Consider the following 19,904-nt stretch of genomic DNA (forward strand, 5'->3'; position numbering starts at 1 on the left):
TTTAGCACACAGATAAATTATAAATAATGAATTTTAAAAGCTTGACACCCGTTATTTTATGGGCGTTTATTTGTTTGCTATTAACTATTAGTATGTACACATATGTATGTATATACGCCCACTTGTATAATATATATACAAAAGTATGGTATAGATAAATCAATGAAAATGTGGGAATTTAATCCAGACTGTCGGGATACAGTCGGACAAGTAAAATGAAATTGGTTTGCAGAGAGCTCTATTAAGAATGATAAAAAATTCAAACAGTTTTACCTAGTGTAACTTTTATTTATAAGCTAAGCTGTAATGTAAACTAATCAGCTTATAAAATGAAATGCATGGGATGTTGTACTTGGTCAGCATTATCTTTCCAATAATGTACCCCGCTGTTTCTTTTGTGGTGGATGCATATCGTCGGCTTGAGATTTTACACCAGGATCGGCCACTTTGCCACCTTTGCGTTGAAGCTGTTTTTCGATAATGCGTGCATTGTTAGCATAGCTATCCGCAATTTCACGCTATCATAGATACAAAAAATAAGTATATTCATTGAAATGCTGTGAACATCAGTAAATGTTGGTAAGTGCTTACCGCCTCGATTTCATCCTCTTCTTCATCAATGGTAGATACCGTGACAGAGCTGAATTTACCCATATTTTTTGTATGTCGCGTTACCATAACCTTTTTCCCACTGGAATCCACAATGCCTGAATCTTCTCCACTTGGAACAGCTGTACTGGTCGGCGGGCATGCGACTTTGGTATCTATTGCCAGCAAATGTGACAGTGGTTTCTCGCCCTTGCTGCTCACCAGTGCATTATTCATAACAAATGTCACATGAGAGTCGATGCCGTGTCGGTAGTATATGGGCAGGCCGCAATTTCGGCACTATAATTGACAATATGCATTACAAAGGAATGAAAACAAAGCTCAACGTAGCCACTCACCGAATACCTATACTGCTTCTCTATGCCCTTTCCTTTGCGCCGTATATAAAGCATTTTTGGTGCTGGATTGAATGTCATCTTGTTGGCATGATCATTAGCATCTATGACTCGGGCACCGTCCACCTCGCGCAACGGAAGCTGATCTAAAGTGCAGTCTGTTAAAAATAAATGTATCAGTAAAATGCACTAAATTAATAAACTCGTAAACGTTTCACCTAAAATCAGTGACATTTTGGTGCATAGACAGTAATATATATTCAACGGCTTCTCCTCATTATATTCCTCCTGATCCTTTGTATCAGAGCATACAATGCTGCGCGAGACTACTTTAGGCATTATTTCAATATAAAATTAAAATGTAAACAAAACTTGTATTTCTTTTATTTATAAGTGCAATGCCCGATAACGATATGATACCGATAGACCGCTTCGATACTAAGTACTTCGGTGTTGTCCAACACTCATGGCTGTTCTACAAGAAATACAACAATAAACTCAACAATAAACACAAATGATTAAATGGAACACGAATTAACTGCTCAACATATTGCCGAGCTATGTTACCAGAAATTTAACTGTCTACCCAAGGCAGGCAAGCCGACCAACTGTCAATGGACCGTTCTAGCGGGAATTGTACAATATGACAAACAGTCAACCTGTAGCAAGACTGTTGCTCTTGGAACCGGGTTAGTAAATTCTTAGGCATTCCTAAGATTTTATATCAACATTTTATTGGCAAACAGCACCACATTATGTTCGTATTTTGTCTTTTCTTTTAAAAATCCTTTATTTTACAGAACTAAGTGCATTGGTGCCAGCAAGCTCTGCAAGAGTGGTCTTATAATAAACGATTCTCATGCTGAAGTGCTGGCACGGCGGGCTTTTTTGCGTTACTTGTACCATGAGCTGTCGAAGGCCGCGCAGCATTCAATGGATTCGCCTGCGGATTCCATCTTTTACTGGCAGCCAACTTCAAGTTGCTTTGTGCTAAAGAAACACTTGGAGTTCCATTTTCTATGCACACAAACTCCTTGTGGAGATGCATGCATAGCTGACGAATCATTGACAAATGAGGGCGGACAGCCAGCAAAACGACAATGCTTGAATATAAAGAGCACAGAATATATTTCTGACGCAGTTTATACTGGCGCCAAATTGATTAACAGACAGCCAATGAGCAGTGATGATATGCAGCAATCTCCTTCAGAATTACGCACTAAGCCAGGACGGGGCGAACGCACTTTATCTATGTCATGCAGCGACAAGCTATCCCGCTGGAATGTGCTTGGTGTACAAGGTGCATTGCTGGACTTGTTGATCGATAAACCTATTTACTTCAATAGCTTAAACTTCTGCTGCAAAGATGCGCGTTTAGAGTGTATTGAGCGTGCCATTTATCAACGCTGGCAGCACAAGGAGTTCAAAAACACACGTTATCAGCGACAAAAGCCCCGGATACGTATTAACTGCATGCTGCCATTTGAGTATGCGCAGCGTGACGATTGTCAGCCCTCCCCAAATGCCACGATTTGGACCCTGCTGCCGGATACACTAAAGTATGCTGTGAACTTCAGCTGTCTTTATATAATCCTAAATTATTTTTCGTACTTTTGCAGATCCTATGAGGTAGCAGTTAATGGCAAGCGTCAAGGCGTCACTAAGAGCCAACTGCATACAACTCAAGCTGCTTTAACAGTTAGTAAATATCAACTGTTTTTTAACTTTATAGATTTGTTGGTTTGCAGCAGTGCACTACGAAAGCGGTTGCAACTAGAAACATCAGAATTGGATAATTTAACATATGCAGCATGCAAAGCGTTGGCCAAGGACTATCAGTTAGCCTGGGCGAAATTGAAATGTGAATACTTTGAGCTGTGGACTAAAAAGCCAGACAACTTCTTAAACTTTACTATTAAAACAAGCTTAAGCTGACCAATGTACATGAAATGAAGGGCTACACCCATACTAATATTATTAAGTGACATAAAGCAGTAACAATTTGTGGAATTCGTTTTGAAATTAATAATGATTGAGATTAGCTTATGCCACAAAATCTGACGCATGATTAGTAGAACGCAAAACCGCAAAATGTTTGCTGTTCAATCAAATAATGTTTTAAATAAATGTGCTTATGCAGAATCTAAATCAGTTGCGCTGTTTAACTTCACATAATTGGAACGCATAAAAATGTATCGAATTATAGCTTTGACTTTGCTTATACAGCAATTAGCTTTGGTAAACGGTAAGCATTGGCAAACGCCTAAAATGTAAGCTACTAGTAATCTTAATTTTATGTCGAAACAGCTTCGGAATACAGCACCAAGGTGGAGTACAAGGTTTTAAGTACAGTGCCTGCACAATATCATGACAGGCTATTACCGTTTAAGGCTATTGGACGAAGCTTTTATTATTTGCCTGAAATCAATGAGACGGAGCTTAATTGGCATCAAGCTGTACAGAAATGTCGTCAACTGGGCGGTCACTTAATAAATTTGCAAAACAAAAACGAAAGCTTGCTAATTGGCACGAAACTGGAGAAGCAGAAAAGCTATTGGACTGATCTTAGCAATCTGGGACAGACGGATTATTACTCTATTTCAACTGGCTTGCCGGCTACAAATAGAAATTGGTTGGGAGATGATGCTGATGAGCAGTTGGATGAACACAAACAATATTGTGTGCAATTGACACATGACTATGAGGAGGGGTTTGTAATGAGAAGGTCACGCTGCCAGGATCAGGCAAGTTATATATGCCAGCTATTGTCGGCGCGCAGCATTTCCATTGTGGTTTGGTGAATAATAAAACAAATGGAGTGGATTTGCAACATTTAAAGTAAATATATATTTATTTTGTAATACCATAGGTGTAACATATAATATGGGCATAAAACTAATTGTCATAGAGCAAGTGTTTCAACAAATAAAACATTACACAAGCATTTTAAATGTAAAGAGGCATCATAAGAGCTAAACAAAAATAATACAAACTAAAACGAGACTTTAACAATTGCTGCTGCTCAACTTGGAAGCGATTCTAAGGTGCAGACACGGCATTTCTGATCATGTATCTTTTGTTGCTGTAGTTTGGATGCAATGTCAATGGTTCATGGTCAATGTTCACCAATTTCGCGTAGCTCACGCTTGCCCAGCGGCAGTGGTGGACGGAAGTTGTTGATGACCTTGCCATTGAACTCATTGCATGGGCACTCCTCCTTTACGTCGTAGGCATTAAGATTGCGCATGGAGTTCAGCTGATCGTCCGACACTTGAATGGGTGTCTTGAACACAAGCCAGATGACGCACTCCGAGCAGGGTGGCGTTGTTAGCGAGCCCTCATAAGTCCAATAGGTGTGCACATCGGGCAACAGTTTGCCAGGATCACAGCCTTGAGGCAGTGTGACGCGATCGCCTTTGTGCAGCACAAACTGCAGTAAGCTGCTGACCTTATCCAGCTCGGCATGATGATCGCCCGGCTGCAGAAACACACCCAGTACGGCCAAGCCGTCGGGTGCAGCAGCCGCCTCATTGAACGACTTGTACTTGGTAGTATTCCAATGGACCAAGTGGAGCTCGCCGGCATAGGAAACACCATCAACCGTATGCTCTGAGCCCTTGGAGTCTGTGCATCCCCAATGGCAATGGAATTGCTCCAGCTTAAATATTTGATTACCCAGTGGACCACCCGTCAGCTCCGAATTGGCGCCATTAACATCTACGCGCCAGCAATAGCCTGCAATTGCATTTAAATTAATATATTGTAACTTAATAAAATAATATTGCTTTATGTACCTGGATTAACCAGACTCTTGGAATTCTCGGCAACATACTGCCACTTAAGCGGCGCCAATTTAAGATCGCTGCTCTTCTTAGCACTTGAGGTGGTTATGGCCACAGGCGACTGACGATGTCCCGATGCATGTGGAAAATCCTTGGCCCAGTGTTGAGGACCTGTAAAGAACAAGCATGAATGCGCTTAATTAATAATGAATCATTACCTATTACTAGTGTTCTTTGTTATATATTTTCTATTTCAAATTATTTTTCATTTTATTGCAATATATTTGCAATGTTTCTAATCTTTTTTGGCATATGGCTCAGTAAATTGAATTCCTTTTGAGATACTTAACATATATACATAAGTATTTGTTGAAACTTTGAGCAACGGCTCAAAGTATAACTTTTTTATCTTTGCGCGCCTGCTGTGTAAATATAGAGGCATTTATTACTTATTGCATTTGCATTCTTTTAATACTTATTATTGTTGTTCTTGTGCTCGGTGCAAGAATAAAAATTAAGCAAATATTTGCAAACGCTATGGCGTCACGTGTTGTATAGAAACGCCTAAGATTGCGGTTTTGGGGCAGAGTAACTGAAAGCAAGAGAACGAACAAAAGAGAGCGAGTCATGTGATATGTAGACCTGACGCAGGCATTAAGATAGACCGCAGTGTTTGGGGCTTGAGGGTTCAGGGTTGAAGGTGTAGCAGTATATACAAACAAGCAAGTATCTTACAAATGTTTAGGTGCACTTAATCACAATAAAGTAATTGTCTTATCTAGACAGTGCGGTGTCTTTTGGCACATGATAAATCAAGACGCAAAGCCACTGTCTTTTGGTATTAATGACTCTAAACACAAATTTATTGATAAATCAGCGCATTGCGAGTCATGTGCAATGCAATTTCACTATTGTTATCAAGGGCAAATATTATTCAAGCGAGGCCTCTCGCTAATTATATAATTAACTAAAGAGTCGGCAAAGGAAAAACATATTACGTATACGTATATGGTACAGACAATTGGTGCTGACAATCTATTTAGACCATGACAGGGTCTGCCATTTGACGCATGTGACAAATCAAAATAGGGGAGCAACAAACAAATTGACAGTGCAAATAGTTAAATCAAACACAAACACAACTAATTGCCAGTATGTCATAAGAATATCACGTATACGCTGCTGTCTTTGCCACACAGCTATGCATAAATATGTATATAAAGAAAAATACGATCCTTTTATAATTTAGCAACTGTGTGTAAATTTCCGGCCAGTGCTTGAGCTTAAAGCATTATTTGTATACTTAATGAAGTTGTCATGCTGTCATAAATGTTTCTACTTTATATATATGTACTTTGTTGTTTTTGTTGTTTTTTTTTGGGCAGTGCAGCAAATATTTTGCCTTAATTGTATATACTTAAAGATCAAGCGACGACATCTGCCAGCCAGATAACAATGAGTAATGCATAAGCAAACAAAAGCGGCAAGGGAAATAAAAGAAATGTAAAAAGAAAAGTAATTTTTACACGTGCTTGAAATTTATAATATTTAAATAACTTTATTACAGCTGCTTATGGCAACGAGTTAGTGCTTACAAATTTGCCATACATATATAGAAATGAAATATATATATATGTATATAGCAAACTGTTTGCTGTCTAATTGAGTGCTCAGAGAACATTAATGCTGGGATAAAAACAATATAATTGTTGTTTAATTGAATTACCCAGTGCTTTAAAAGGCTTGCTATATCATAAACTGGTTTGATTGCCGCTGGGGGAAACAAGGAAATAAGCGGCATATATTTACATTCTATATTGTGCAACAGCACGTTACTAATTTCGACGATAATAAAAACTACAATACTTAAAAGTTTACAAAACAAACAAAAAAGTAAAAGTATATAAGAAAAACCTCATTAAGTAGAAAATAAAATGTCACAAGCGCGACTTGCGTGATAATATCTAACTGATGCTAAAAACTAATAGACACATATACATATAGTATATGTCATGAGTTAATTGCGTGCTATGTTTTAAAATCGCAAGGAAGCGCATGCTAATTGAGCGCAGTGTGTTTTGTACAATGAACTGTGCCAAAAATAAAAAGTTCAAGCTGATACCGGTTCGTGAGTCAAGGTATTTTATTCTCCCCACCTGCTTGTTAGTCAGAACAACCCAATTGTATAACGTCGCTAGACAGTTTGAGCTTTTGCGAAGCCCCAGCACTGCGCTTAAGCATTATGGACGCTTAGCTAATGTCATTCTTCGATTTACAATATTTTTAGTTGGTCCGCATTGACCCTTAATAGGTCAATAAGCAGCATTGCTAATTATTTGTTTGCATGTGAAGCAATATTGCCAAATATCAATAGAAATTGCCTTTAAAAAAACAAAAAACTGTCACGTACAAGACAACAATGTGTATTTGTCTAGCATATTAATTCGCCAAATATTATACAAAAAATATGTACAAATATAACTTTTATAAAGTACATATAAATTTAATTTGCTTATATGCGCGTATAGAAATAGATACATTTTTTTTATGATCATCGACCTAGCCAAAAATAATACATCGAATTTTCTTCGCACGCGTTGATCAGCCGAGAAATAAGGTAACATACCATACATATAGGCAGCCATATTTATCTTTGTTTGTAATTGTGTAAGAAATATTGGTCGCGCCTTTCGTATAAGTAATGTGTTTTATAAGGAGCTAAATGCGTCAGTGGAAAATTTCGCAAATTGATGAAAGTGCGTCAATGCATCTATCAATGATTTAATATCATATTGATAATAGCACTTCTATTTGTTTGCTTATACATATATGTATAACTAATTGTAAGATTTTGATCAGTTTTTTTTAATAATGGGATATTTTCTCAAGAATCAATCAAAATTTCGATGCAAGATAAAAACAAATTACATATTGTATGGCCTAAAATGCAATTCATCATTGTAAGAATCTTTTAACTACAGAGTAACTGTCTAACGGTATAAAAATGATTACTTATGACAAAAAGAATGCCATAACTTATCATAGGCCATAAGCCCTTAGCTTAAGTGCTTGACATACCCAACGTGATAACAAAGTACATACAAATTACTAGTTGAAATCAGATCTTGCTTTATATATGATTGATTTTAAAAATATAAACACGCGACTTTTAATCTAAGATTCGCTTATAAAGCGTGTCTCCTGGTTTGTTCAGGGCAGAGGTGCGCTTGATTTGATTAAAGCGTAATCTTTTTAATATATAGTTAAAGTCTGTGTCTGTGTGCACTTATGCTTAATGCAAAAAGCACTTAACTCTCGAGTGCGCCATATAAAGTATATATTTAACATTTATTTAGGGGGCATACTACTGTTAAATGGAAGTGCAGTGATAAGGCATCAAAGAGTGGAAAATTTAACAAGGCATCAAATCAATCAGCGCACAATCGGCAACAGTTAAACAAATCAAAACGAATTGCCAAAATGCTCTAATTGATTTGATAGCGCTGGAGACAACAAATATGACTTTCTTTTTTTATTATTTTTTTTATCAAATTATGACACCCTCAGTCTTGGCTGGCATGTGACTTTGGAGCGCATTGGAGCGTTTAGAACATTCAAGCCCCTGACAATGTACATATTTCGACTTTGAAACCGGTCTTCAAAGCGTCCTTAAGAATCACACATGCACTTGACCAGTGTCGGCCAAGTTAACGAACTGCCTTCAAAGAGCAAAACAAACTTATACAAGAAATGTGTACAAAACAAAACTATAAATTATGAATAAGGCGAAGCTTAAATGCTCTAACTGTCGCTGAAAAGACAGCCAGACAATTTTTAAAGCTTTTTGTTTTGTTTTTTCAACATAAATCTTGCGAATAAACAAAGCCAAAAACCAGTTTACACTCTCAGACTGGCTTAATGGGATTCACCCGCATTTAGTGTGCGGCAAATGCTGAGATCACGAGACATAGCTCGTGCTACGGCAGCGGCGACTGCGACGGCGGCGCTCTCTTTAACCGTTGGCCCCTCAATGCGCTCAACATTGCGTATGCGTATTAATTATAACTGTCGCATATTCATGAGCGCCCAGCGCAGCTCTGAACGTGCCTATTACTCGCTCTAAATTGTGTGATTGTGCGCAAATATAACTATATATATGTACATATATCTCATGGGTGTGTATTTGTGTTGCTTGTAATTGTTGCTCACGACGGCTGCTTGATTGAATTAACTGAGCTGAACTGAAGTTTGGAGCAACGACCAGTGTTAACCAGCAAAAACTCAACACACTTGGTGTTGGCCAGCTGAGTAATCAATTCTCGACAGATAGTGACTCGGCTGACTTTTAGTCACTTGTTATTTCACGTTTTTTCTTTTTTCGCCACAATGTATATCTTATCATTAACATTTCATTAGAAGCATTACGGTCTGCAGACTCAGACAATTACGCATAGCGGCAAATAGCGCGTCTTGTCTAAACAATGCTAAAAGTTCTCAAGTTGCTTTATCTATTAGATAACAAAAGTGTTCAATAAGCCAGTGTCTCAGTTGACAAGTAAATATTACAGCATCAACAATAGCACGTAAACAAACTACTGCAAGCACAACAATACTAAAGTTTCCAAAAAAAATAAATTAACATACACGCATGCGCTGCGTGTTTGTCAACAAAACTTGATCTTGACTTGAAATTGTAAACAAAAAGCACAAGCTCTTACCGTTCTCTTCGGTGTAACCCCAGTGGTGGCTCATGTTTTGTTTTTGATTATTGATTGATCTTTGGTTTCTGGTAATTCAAGTGTTTCACTCGCGAATTCTGGCACGCGTCTGACTTAAGTGTAGAATGCGACAGTCCCTTTTATAAAATGCGGGATTTGCCTATCGGGGAACTGTGTGTGGAAAGCGCGTCGAGCAAGATACCAAGACGTCTGTTTAGTTAGTGCGCTGTCTATAGACTGGCCCGAGCGCTGAGACAGCGTCGCTGGCTTCGAAGCCCAACTAATAAAGCACAACAGCACGCACTTAAGCGCACTACTACCAAGAGCGTGCGGGAGAAAGAGTGAGCGTAAGAGAGGCACAAATACGGGAGAGCGGGAGCGCGCGCTCCAGCACTCGAGCGAACGCCAATGGCAGCGTATCAATTGAATTGAACTGAATAACAAAAAGAGCAGGGGGAATGTTAGGTGCGACTGCTGTCTGCCTGCTCAGTGGCAAAGTGCTATTAAAACTGTTGACACTGGCTAAGTTCAATAGCTGTAAAAAACAGGCAGACACCCCGTCTCTCACTTTTTCGCTCTCGCGCTCACTAATTGCGTAGCCGCACTGTGACGCAAAATGCTGCACAAACGCCATGTTTGCAAATGTTTGAACAGCCGCTTGTCTATATCGATAGGCGTCGATCGTCCACAATTGTTAAATTAGGGGTGGGCCAAGCTTTGCTTTACTTTATTTACTATGCTTTGCTGCATTTGGTGCCACTGTGCGCAGCTCAAACGCCATCATTTGCTGTCGGGCTTTAGTGAAATGTTTATTTTTTTGTTTTATTTTGAAACAGCAAAGCGTGATCACGATCGTGCGCTTAACTTTTACACACACACAAACAAAGAAGAGCAGCATTGAGAGTAAAGCTGTTATTTTTTGGCAGCTGTGCTCTCAATTGACATGAGGGGATGTTTGTGTGTTGAAAATTTCATCAACGCTGGCAATGTGATTTCATTAGACCCTACAGCAAAATTTTGCACATTGGGACAGTTTAGCGAGTTAAAGCAAATTTGCCGCTAATTCAAATTTAGTAGAAATTGCTTTGCTTTGCTGATATCTCTCTCTCTCTCTTTATATATATTTATATATGTACCTATATAAATGTGTCTAATTGCGTTTGTGTAACTGCTGTGTTGTTGTTCTTGCCAGCTTTGTCATTTTGTTTGCTGTTACACGCTGCGTATGCGCAATTAATTTGCGTCTGTGTGAATTTTGTGGAATTTGTAGACTTTTTTGTTTTCATTGAGCTGAAATTTATTGCACAGATAAATGTAATATGCAGCTTATTTTTCAATTAAGCATATAAATATGTAATATTTCGTACTTTGTCGCAGTTTTATCTGCTTTTCTCACGTGAGCAGAGCAGCGTTACATTCACAAAATGCAATCGTTTCCGTAATAGCAAATGTTGCACAACAAATAAATGTAACTTTTAATGTACACATGCTCTATAGTTTAACTTCAATATTTACTACTTGAACAGCTACCGCTCAAGGTCAAGTATTGCAATTAAATTATAGCTTGGCAAATATTCAGATAGAGAGAACGATATAGAACGAATTATATTTCTATATTTCTCTATTTATTCTAAGCATACTAATATACATAGCAGTACTGAAAGTTAGGGTAGGCTGTTGTACCTTTCAACGAGTTCAAGGCAAGGAAATACAGCCGAATAGATAATACAACATCTTGTTTTATTTTTCTACCTAGTTTTATTTAATTAGCATGTTTTTATCTATTTATCATTTTTTAAGACAAATACGCGTGCCAGGGTTTTAACGTAATCAGTCTTTTGGCCACTTGAATTTTAGTTATTTTTCAACTGCGTAGATTACAAGAGGATTAGGAATTGGAGCATATAATTTGTTTTGATATAAGAATTTACTTTAATAATGTCACGTGAAACTCATTAGGCAATCTATCATCATTTAAAACTTAACGTGCAAATAATTTGACAAATAAACGACGCGAATCATTAGCACATATATCTATGTATGTACATCATTGACTTATATGTGCAAAACTTCAGTGAGAGTCTGATTAAGTTTCCATTGAAATTGACATATTAACAAGATCTATTAACACTTTGCTTTGAATTTGTAACTCATACAAAGCTGGTTCATTTACCACCCCCTTGACAAGCTTTCCCCATCGAAAATTAGTTGTATATTCATTTCATTTAACACAACGCGTCATTTGTTTGTCACAACTCATCTTCCCCCACGACAATGCGTGTTAATCGAATTGCTTATGGATATATAAAACAGAATAAAAACAAGAAGGCATTCAAGTTGGGCGCAACCAACGTTTTGATACACATTTGCACCTTTATATTAACCCTAGCATTTCCAACGCTACTGACTTGTGTTTTTTAATTTTATATTTATTTTGCTGCCATTAATTTCAATTTTAGTTTCAAGCAAGAAAGCCTGTAGCTCAGCGAATAGAATTTGGGTAAATACATAAAATCCATGCGTTTTTAAGCTCATACGATCAATAAAACATTTGTTGATAAAGTAATGATGCAATTTTGGTTTGTAGAATTTCAACTTTGAAAAGCCGACGCTCCGCAAAATCAAATAAATAATTATCTAATTTACCTGGTGAATTCGTCACACATACTTTGCCTTATCAGCCAGCGTTTAGTTTTACCTATTATTTTATTTTTGGTTTATTAGTAGTTTCGTTGCTTGTCTACGTTCTTAGGATCCCGACTGGCTGGTCAAGGAGCAACAACTGGATACTGGTCGTAGAAGAAACAAGCGGTCTACACACCAACTGAGCAAGTAGATTGCTTCCCATCAAGTTGGTGAGATGTAGATGACTTTCAAATTGAAGCCTAAAATATACCAAAATATAATTTATTTTGTTGCATTATTAAATACTTTTATAATTATACCATTGATACATTTCTTCAATGAATGAAACTGTTTTCATTGCTAGAGAGTGGACATTTTAATAAATGCAATAAATGCTGATTTCAATCAAAGGAACAAACAGAGTTGACTTAGTCAAACTGCAATTTTACAACAACAATAATAATAATAAAAACAACATATGCAACTACGCATGCGCATGAACGTTTCGGCTTCGCCCTTTAGTTTCCAATTTCTTTATTTTTTGTTTTATTTATAAATTTCAAACAGAGCGGATACTTGATACCCTTTTGAAAGGGCCTTCTCCATTTTGTACAAAAATGTTAAAGTGTATAAAAAACAGAAAAATACTTGTGTGCTATTTATTAATTCATATCATGTGGACTATGATGCTGTTAAAATTTTTTATTAAAGGTGCCAACAAACATCTCAATATATGTCGATGTATAGATATGTATACATATGTGTTCAATATAAAGAATGTATTCCCAGCCGCAAGTCGTACAATCCAAGAGCCATTAAATAAGACAACTCATACATATTAAAAGACCATTTGCAAGAATATAAAAAACAAACGTTTTTATTAGATTTAAAAATAAATTGACGACTTGCTTTGTTTCTGGCGTTGATTTATTAATTAAAAGTAGTCAAAAAATTCCATTTAATGATATTCAGCTTAAGGCAATTATTGCAAATATAGTATAAGCAATTATTTGCACGCATAATGATGCCCATCAAAATGGCGTGGATCGGAATAATCCATAGGATTATTTGCAGTGGACATTTTGAATTCATAATTCAACAATTCAAAATGTGAGCAATATACAAATTTTTGTGAAAGTGCTTTTAATATATAAATTTGAATAGATAAATTGAACGATTTATAAATAAATATCATTCACATATCACGAAAAATAACAAATTAATTAGAAAATAACTGCGAGATTGCCGGCAGCACAAGAAATTTTGTTTTGTTGGCCTGTGATATGATCAATTCTATTCGATTTTTTCGAATTAAATCACTCTAAATTCGAAGATCACATCACTTGACATTGTTTGATTCTCTTGCTTTTTGCCTGATAATTAAATAATTGATAATGTACTAATTAAATGACAAATTTCACAGCAGGGTTTGCATAGTAGACAAATATAAATAACCAGCTGGCATTTAAATTTGTTATTTTTTCGCATTTATTAAAAAGATGGGACGTTATCGTGAGAATGCGGCACAGTAAAGTCAGCGTATAAGAGAACAGTCCCTAATTAAGATTACTTAATTATATGGTATTCCACTGAATCCACAAGTTGTAACTACGCTTTTATAAGTTTAGATTGTTCTGGAAATCTTCAGTTCTTGAATGCGACTTATTGTTACTCATTCTTATGACTAGTTTGAAAAGAAAAAGACTTTCGAATTATGTAATAGTTATATTTGAAATATATAATTTGATTTAGACTATTACTAGCAATATACAGGCTATAGTTTAGCATTTAGTATTATTTATTATTTATGCTACATAATTGTGTTATATAGAGATAGGTAGTGAAGTTATAAATAAATGGTTACACCAATTTAATTTTGCCAAAGAAAGAAACTAATTATATATAAACTGACACATATTAAAGCCTTACGCACGCTCACACATAAAGTTGGGCGCATATATATGAATATAAAAACAACAACACTTTTTGTTAACCTACAAACGTTACATTCGCATATATGTGTGTATATGTATATAAATATAATGTATTTATGCTTTTTTATGTATTGTATATGGTATGTATGTATATAATAAAAATATAAACTCTGCTTACGGAGGCCAATGACAAATCAACAACATAACAACAAAGCCCGAAATGTAAAACTAGGGGTGATAGTTCGAGGGGGGGTGGAGTTAAGGATTGATAAACAGCGCCTTGCTAGCAGGGCTGAGTCAGTGAAAGAGGGCGTGGCCTTGACTATTTAACATTCGCGCTCATAATATTGAATACTGGACCGATGCGCATAAACACACGCCTAAGGACACTTCTCAGTTCAGGCTTTAGGTCAAAGCACATCATCTCGCAGAGCAGACTATAATAGTTGGACACGTGTGTGGCAAACTGTAAATGAAAATAGCGTTGAGCAACTATATTAAGCAAGATATGCGCAAATACTTACCCTGGTGTCAGACATCTTAAGCAGACGCGTTAATATGAGCAGCAGCAACGATGTCCAGGCATCGCGATGCGTCTCACTCTGCAGGCTCAGATAGTAGGCCAGCGCCTCCTTGCACACTTGCACCAACTCCTGCTCAATGGTTGGCCAATCGCTGCGTCGATTCTCATCGCCATACATCTTGAAGTAAATGCGCACAACACAGGCCAGCGAAGCGGTCTCCTGCTTAAGCAGATTTGGCTTCACCGAGCCCTTGAAGCCCGCATGCCACAACAAATTGCGCTGCTCCTGGTCGTTGTTGAAGCGCTTGGCAAAGCGATGCGACTGCAGCAGGCACTCGGCGAGCGTGAATAGCTGATGCGTGCGCAGATAACCGTACATGCCCTGCTCCTCACGCTGGCAGTCCAGCTGCAGTGAATGCTGCGACTGCGTGGAGCCACGACTGTTGCTCAGGTCTGCTGCAGCCAACGTAAGCGTCTCGGCATCTTCCTTGCGCGTAGTTGCGGGGAAGAAGACTATATTGTCCATGGTCTGTATAAGCTCCAGCTGCACCACGCACTTGATGTGCAGCGCCTCAAATTGATTGTGTGCCGACGCCATGACTGGCGCATCCGACATGGAATGTGCTGAGCTGGAGGCGCGTCTAGGTTGCGTCGGCTGCTGCTGCTGCTGCTGCTCCAGACTGTTGTGTGATTTACTGGGTCGCCAGCTAAGCAGCTCCTTTGGGACCGTGGCATTAAAAATATCCAGCAAGCACTGACAGGTGTTATCCCAGGTAACCTCATTGAACTTGAAGCCATTCGAGATGACCAGATTCTCCAGGCAATTGGTGCCGGATCTGGCCAGCTGCTCGTTATTCTGCTGCACGCACCAATGCAGCTGTGCATAGAGCTCCTCGAGCAGCAAATGCCCCAGCACATCAAAGTATTGCGTAAACACATCTATGATAGCATACAACGCATGATTGCAGGTGGTGGTCATCCATTCGGATTTCTCTGTAACATGCTCCGGCAGCTTCATATTGTCAAATATGCGAAAGATGACATTGAACAGATCCTTCCACCAGTTGGGCTTAAAGCTTTCACCATGTGTTTTGACAATTTCAAAGAGCACGGTAAGTCCACGTGTGCGCACGTCCAGCTTGCAGCGATTGACGACACAGGAGAGCGAGAACAGCATGGGGAACCAGCCGCGCACCCACACACGATCCTCCTCCGCCACAGAGGCATCGTTCTCCATGCCTGCATGCTCGGCAAACAGCTGCGGAGCATCATGCACGCATTGCGCGCAGTTGCGCACCAGGCGAATGGCCTCCATGCTGGTGTCCGGAAAGCGTGCATTGCAAGCAAACTCGGACAAACACTTGACGGCGTCCTGGAATGAATCCACCATGACAGCAAACTGCCGTTTATACAATTCGCCAATGATTTTGCCTGTGGTTTGGAAGGCTAGCTCCACAATGGGCTCCTCGTGATCAGCGGCAGCCAAGTGGAATATGGAAAAGATGTTCTTCCAGCCTGAGCGTATATTATGTGCCTGGGAGTTGACCATTTGGGCTATACAACGCACTACCATATCCCTGATGGCGGGTGAGTTGTTCTTCTTCATAATATGCTCAAAGGGGCGCAGGAAATCCTTTTGGAAACGAAAATTACTAAATTCACCCTTTTCCATGAACTTCATCGAAAGCTGACGCAGTGAGTCCAAAGCAAAGAAAGCAATCTCCTCATTGCTATTGCAGCCGACGGCATTGAAATGCTCGCCAAGCACCTGCCAAATGCGTGACCATTGCAGACGTATGCGCTCCATGTTGTAGTAACTAATCTCCACAATCTTCTGCAGCGAAAACATGCGTGGCTGCGACTGCTGCAGTTCATCCAACGACACCTGGCACAAGGCTTTGACAAAGTCCACAATAGCATCACCATCCAGCCGCATGGAGCCGGTAAAGATGCGATCCACTGCAACAACAACACTCTGACTGCTGGTTTCCCCAATATGCTCCTTGACTATGGGATTGAGCGTATCCTTAAGTGTAGTCTGTGCGCCAGACAAGAACTGCGGACGCACGCCAGTGCCGATAAGCTGCGCCAGCTCCAGTTGACTGATGACTTTGACTATGTCCAGCCAGCTGCTGCCCAAGTAGTTGCCATCGGTGTGTGCCACCATTATTAAGGTCTTGATGGTGTCAATATTCTTCGCCTTCATCTCGTTTATGGGCGAGTTGGCATTGAGAAGCGTAAAGCGAGACAAAGCCTGCACATAAGCATCGCGCTCCAGTGACATGTGGAAGATGCATGCAATGCGTATGGCACAGCGTATGCCATCCAGACAAAGCGTAGCAATCTCTGGATCATCGCAGACTTGCAGGCCTACAGAGAAGGCTGCTAGAAATGGTGTCCAAGCCATTTTAAACATGGGACGCACATGCTCCAAGTGCTTGGCAGAGGTGAAAGGCGACTTAACATGCGATACCGACTGCATCAAATTGGTGGCCGTCAACGAAATGACCTCCATTTCCATATTCCATAAGAGTTTGCGTCGCTTCTCGGTTATAAAAGGCTGCTTGCCCTGTGGCTTGGGCGCCAGCAGTGCTGAATTATTCTTCATTTTGATTTCATGCTCCGCTATTTCATCGTATATTGAAGATAAGTACTCCTCAGGCAGATCAGCCTTGCTGTCGCTAATGCCGCGATTCATTTTTATATACTGCTCCTTGGTCATTTTATGCTTGACCTGCGGCGAATGCAGATCTGTCGTAAGCATTATAATGCTAAAGGCCAGCACATACACAGTGTCTGCACTTTGGAACAGTTGATTTTGTGGATTACACTCGCAATATCTGCTCGCGAATTTCTCCATAAGGCGATCGATCTTTTGCGCCTCGCCGGGCAGACGGAATTCCTCGAGTAGAATTCGCAGCGCTGCCACCACTTCCAGCTGGCGAAAGTCAAAGGCATCAATATAAGCACACATCACCTCCTTGGAATGATCATCATTCTCGCCTAGATAATTGCCTATCACTGTCTTGTCCAGGCGCTCATCCTCATGCAGCCAGCGTGCTATGTCCTGGCAGCTTTTGCCCAGCAGCTGCTTCTCCTGCAGAAACTGCACGCCCTTTTGTGGCTTGCGATTGAACAGCTCTATGCCCGTTTCCATCACTTCCTTACGCATTTTACGCTCCTCCAGTGCTTCGGGTAAGTCCAGCAGCTCTTGATTCTTGGCGCTGCCATAGGAGTTCAAGCTATGACTGGAGCCGCCATGCGTGGAGCGCAGGCTAGAATTGTGTGCTGATAGCGTATCCACATTATCGCTGCCGCCCTCCTGTGCAGGTGATTGCACCTGCAACAAGAATTTGATTAAACATGAATTATATATGGGAAGCCTTACAGTAGCTCACCTGCAGCACTGGCGCTGGCATATTAGGATTCACATACAGGTCCTTGCTCCACTCGACCATGCACTTAAGAATGGACACCAGACATTCTAGACCACGTATGCGCATTGATTTTTCCTGCATGGGATTAGCACCCAACTCAAGTGCTTGCCTTCCCTGCGCTATTTTGGACAAGTCATTGACCAAACGCTCGAAAAGATTAGCCGCTGAGAAATCACAATCATAGTTGACATAGATATCAACCACGGACTGCGCATCGGCGCAAATACGCGTTAGCGCCTGTATCACCATCCACTTGTGCTCAAAGGAGCTTGAGCTGGCCTCCAGTATATTAAGAAAGATCTCCTTGAAGAACACCTCAATTTGACGCTTCAGATGCACCTTAAAGTTGGACAGCAGTGCCACAAATATAGACAGCGATAGCTCAAAGACCTCGGCCACTAGGCTGACGCCATTGTTTGATAAGGCAACGCATAAATATTGTTTTATAGCCATGATGAACATCTCGTTGGAGCGGAAGACAGGTCCAGCGTTCTGCAGTATAAGCAGTAGCAAGTGCAAAGACAACACTTTGGAGCGCAGCTCATGTGATTTGGGATCTGGATGACCCTCGGGCAGCGGTTTCATTGACAGCTTACAAAGCGCGCGAAATACCAAAAACGCATCCTTTTGCAATATGTGTGTAAACTTGGCTGTGACTATGGCATCGTTTTCACTGTGCAGCTCCACGCTGTCATGATCCGAGTGCGAAGAGTCAACGGAGCCATTGCCATTCATCGAGACATCCATTTCATGCTGGTCCTGCTCCTGGTTCTGATCCTTCATAGCCTCATTGAAGGCGGCTAAAATAAATCAAGTTAGTGAAAGTTGGCACTTGCTGTTTCCATTACGCACCTGTTATGATTTCAGCCAGCAACTCTGACGCTATGACTTCATCACTGTCATCTGTTGCCGGCGCCTCACTGCCAGATTCTTCCTCTTGACTGCCAGCGCTGCCATTTAGCGTCGTTGTCGTCTGTTGTGGAGCCGGTGGCGGCACCTCGTATACCTGATTCTCCATGCGCGCAAAAATCACATTCAACATCTGTGTCAACGTGGCACGCGCCGTTGTCTGATTCACCAGATTTCGGCTGGACAAATAAATGTCATAGCACGTGCGCACCGCCTGCAGCAGTGTGAATTCATGTATCTCCACATGCTGCGAGGTGACCACTGTCAGTAGCGCCTTGATTATCTGCAGCTGCACACCCTCATCTGTTTGTGGTCCATTGAAGCAGCCATAGATGGTAATGACAATGCGATCGATAAGCAGATGACCGGGATTCGCTGAATCCTGTATGGCGCCTGTCAAATGTCCATATGCTATGAGCTTCTGCAGGCAGTCCAGTGCTGTGACCACAATGCGTGGCGAGCGACTTTTGCAGGCCAGCTCAAAAGGCAGGAAGTACGTTTCCGCATTGATAATGCTTGCCGCATCATTTTTGGGCAACGGCAATGCGGCGCAGGGCAGCTCATTACCTTCTGCAATTTGGCCAGCTTGTATGAGCTCGGCTTTGATTTGTTCTAGCGCTGTGTCGCAGGACTTTTTGAGCTGCGAGTGATGTGACCGCCGTATGTCCTTATCGGCAAGGATTTTCTCTAGAGCACGCACAATAAACATTTCCTTCGTTTTCGTAGAGTTACTGTGCATATTGTATGCAACGCAACCAAGGTCGTTTATCTGTTGTTTTTCTAGCCTCTTTCTAAACTATAAACGGTGTGTTTCCTTTCTCTTGTTGTTGCTGACAGTGCGGCCAGCGACTGCAACAGTCTGTGTTTAGCTTTGTGGTTGTTGTTAACTGTTTACTGCAACACTTGGCAAGCCCTGTGTGTTACTTGACTGTGCATTATTGCAAATGTTTTAATTTTTCACATCAAATATAAAAAATACAATGCGTGAAAAAACGTCATCAGTGCTGCTCTACATTGCCAGACTATTAAAAG

At 40.2% G+C, this 19,904-nt stretch overlaps 5 protein-coding genes across 5 annotated transcripts; 2 read left to right on the forward strand and 3 right to left on the reverse strand.

Moving 5' to 3' along the window:
- Window positions 1-278: 278 nt before the first annotated feature.
- On the reverse strand, window positions 279-1,331 carry LOC108603432 (UPF0428 protein CG16865). The gene is made up of 4 exons (XM_017992255.1): window positions 1,163-1,331; window positions 948-1,102; window positions 592-888; window positions 279-518 (listed from the first exon to the last, which is right to left on the reverse strand). The coding sequence occupies exons 1-4, from the start codon at window positions 1,281-1,283 to the stop codon at window positions 363-365; spliced, it is 729 nt and encodes a 242-aa protein (XP_017847744.1). The 5' UTR covers window positions 1,284-1,331; the 3' UTR covers window positions 279-362.
- An 83-nt stretch (window positions 1,332-1,414) lies between these two features.
- On the forward strand, window positions 1,415-3,079 carry LOC108608459 (tRNA-specific adenosine deaminase 1). Its single transcript, XM_017999843.2, has 3 exons — window positions 1,415-1,633; window positions 1,745-2,503; window positions 2,564-3,079. The coding sequence occupies exons 1-3, from the start codon at window positions 1,467-1,469 to the stop codon at window positions 2,877-2,879; spliced, it is 1,242 nt and encodes a 413-aa protein (XP_017855332.2). The 5' UTR covers window positions 1,415-1,466; the 3' UTR covers window positions 2,880-3,079.
- A 22-nt stretch (window positions 3,080-3,101) lies between these two features.
- Window positions 3,102-3,745, forward strand: LOC108608461 (C-type lectin 37Db-like). Its single transcript, XM_017999845.1, has 2 exons — window positions 3,102-3,189; window positions 3,252-3,745. The coding sequence occupies exons 1-2, from the start codon at window positions 3,135-3,137 to the stop codon at window positions 3,743-3,745; spliced, it is 549 nt and encodes a 182-aa protein (XP_017855334.1). The 5' UTR covers window positions 3,102-3,134.
- Window positions 3,746-3,763: 18 nt separating this feature from the next.
- Window positions 3,764-9,686, reverse strand: LOC108608460 (carbonic anhydrase 2). The gene is made up of 3 exons (XM_017999844.2): window positions 9,445-9,686; window positions 4,739-4,897; window positions 3,764-4,679 (listed from the first exon to the last, which is right to left on the reverse strand). Exons 1-3 carry the CDS (start codon window positions 9,476-9,478, stop codon window positions 4,060-4,062), a joined length of 813 nt encoding a protein of 270 aa, XP_017855333.1. The 5' UTR covers window positions 9,479-9,686; the 3' UTR covers window positions 3,764-4,059.
- A 4,166-nt stretch (window positions 9,687-13,852) lies between these two features.
- LOC108608144 (brefeldin A-inhibited guanine nucleotide-exchange protein 1) lies at window positions 13,853-19,871 on the reverse strand. The gene is made up of 4 exons (XM_017999387.2): window positions 18,816-19,871; window positions 17,925-18,763; window positions 14,528-17,866; window positions 13,853-14,469 (listed from the first exon to the last, which is right to left on the reverse strand). Exons 1-4 carry the CDS (start codon window positions 19,609-19,611, stop codon window positions 14,326-14,328), a joined length of 5,118 nt encoding a protein of 1,705 aa, XP_017854876.2. The 5' UTR covers window positions 19,612-19,871; the 3' UTR covers window positions 13,853-14,325.
- Between the last annotated feature and the right edge of the window lie 33 nt (window positions 19,872-19,904).

Source organism: Drosophila busckii, chromosome 2L, assembly GCF_011750605.1.
Source record: "Drosophila busckii strain San Diego stock center, stock number 13000-0081.31 chromosome 2L, ASM1175060v1, whole genome shotgun sequence".
Classification (NCBI taxonomy): Eukaryota; Metazoa; Arthropoda; class Insecta; order Diptera; family Drosophilidae; genus Drosophila; species Drosophila busckii.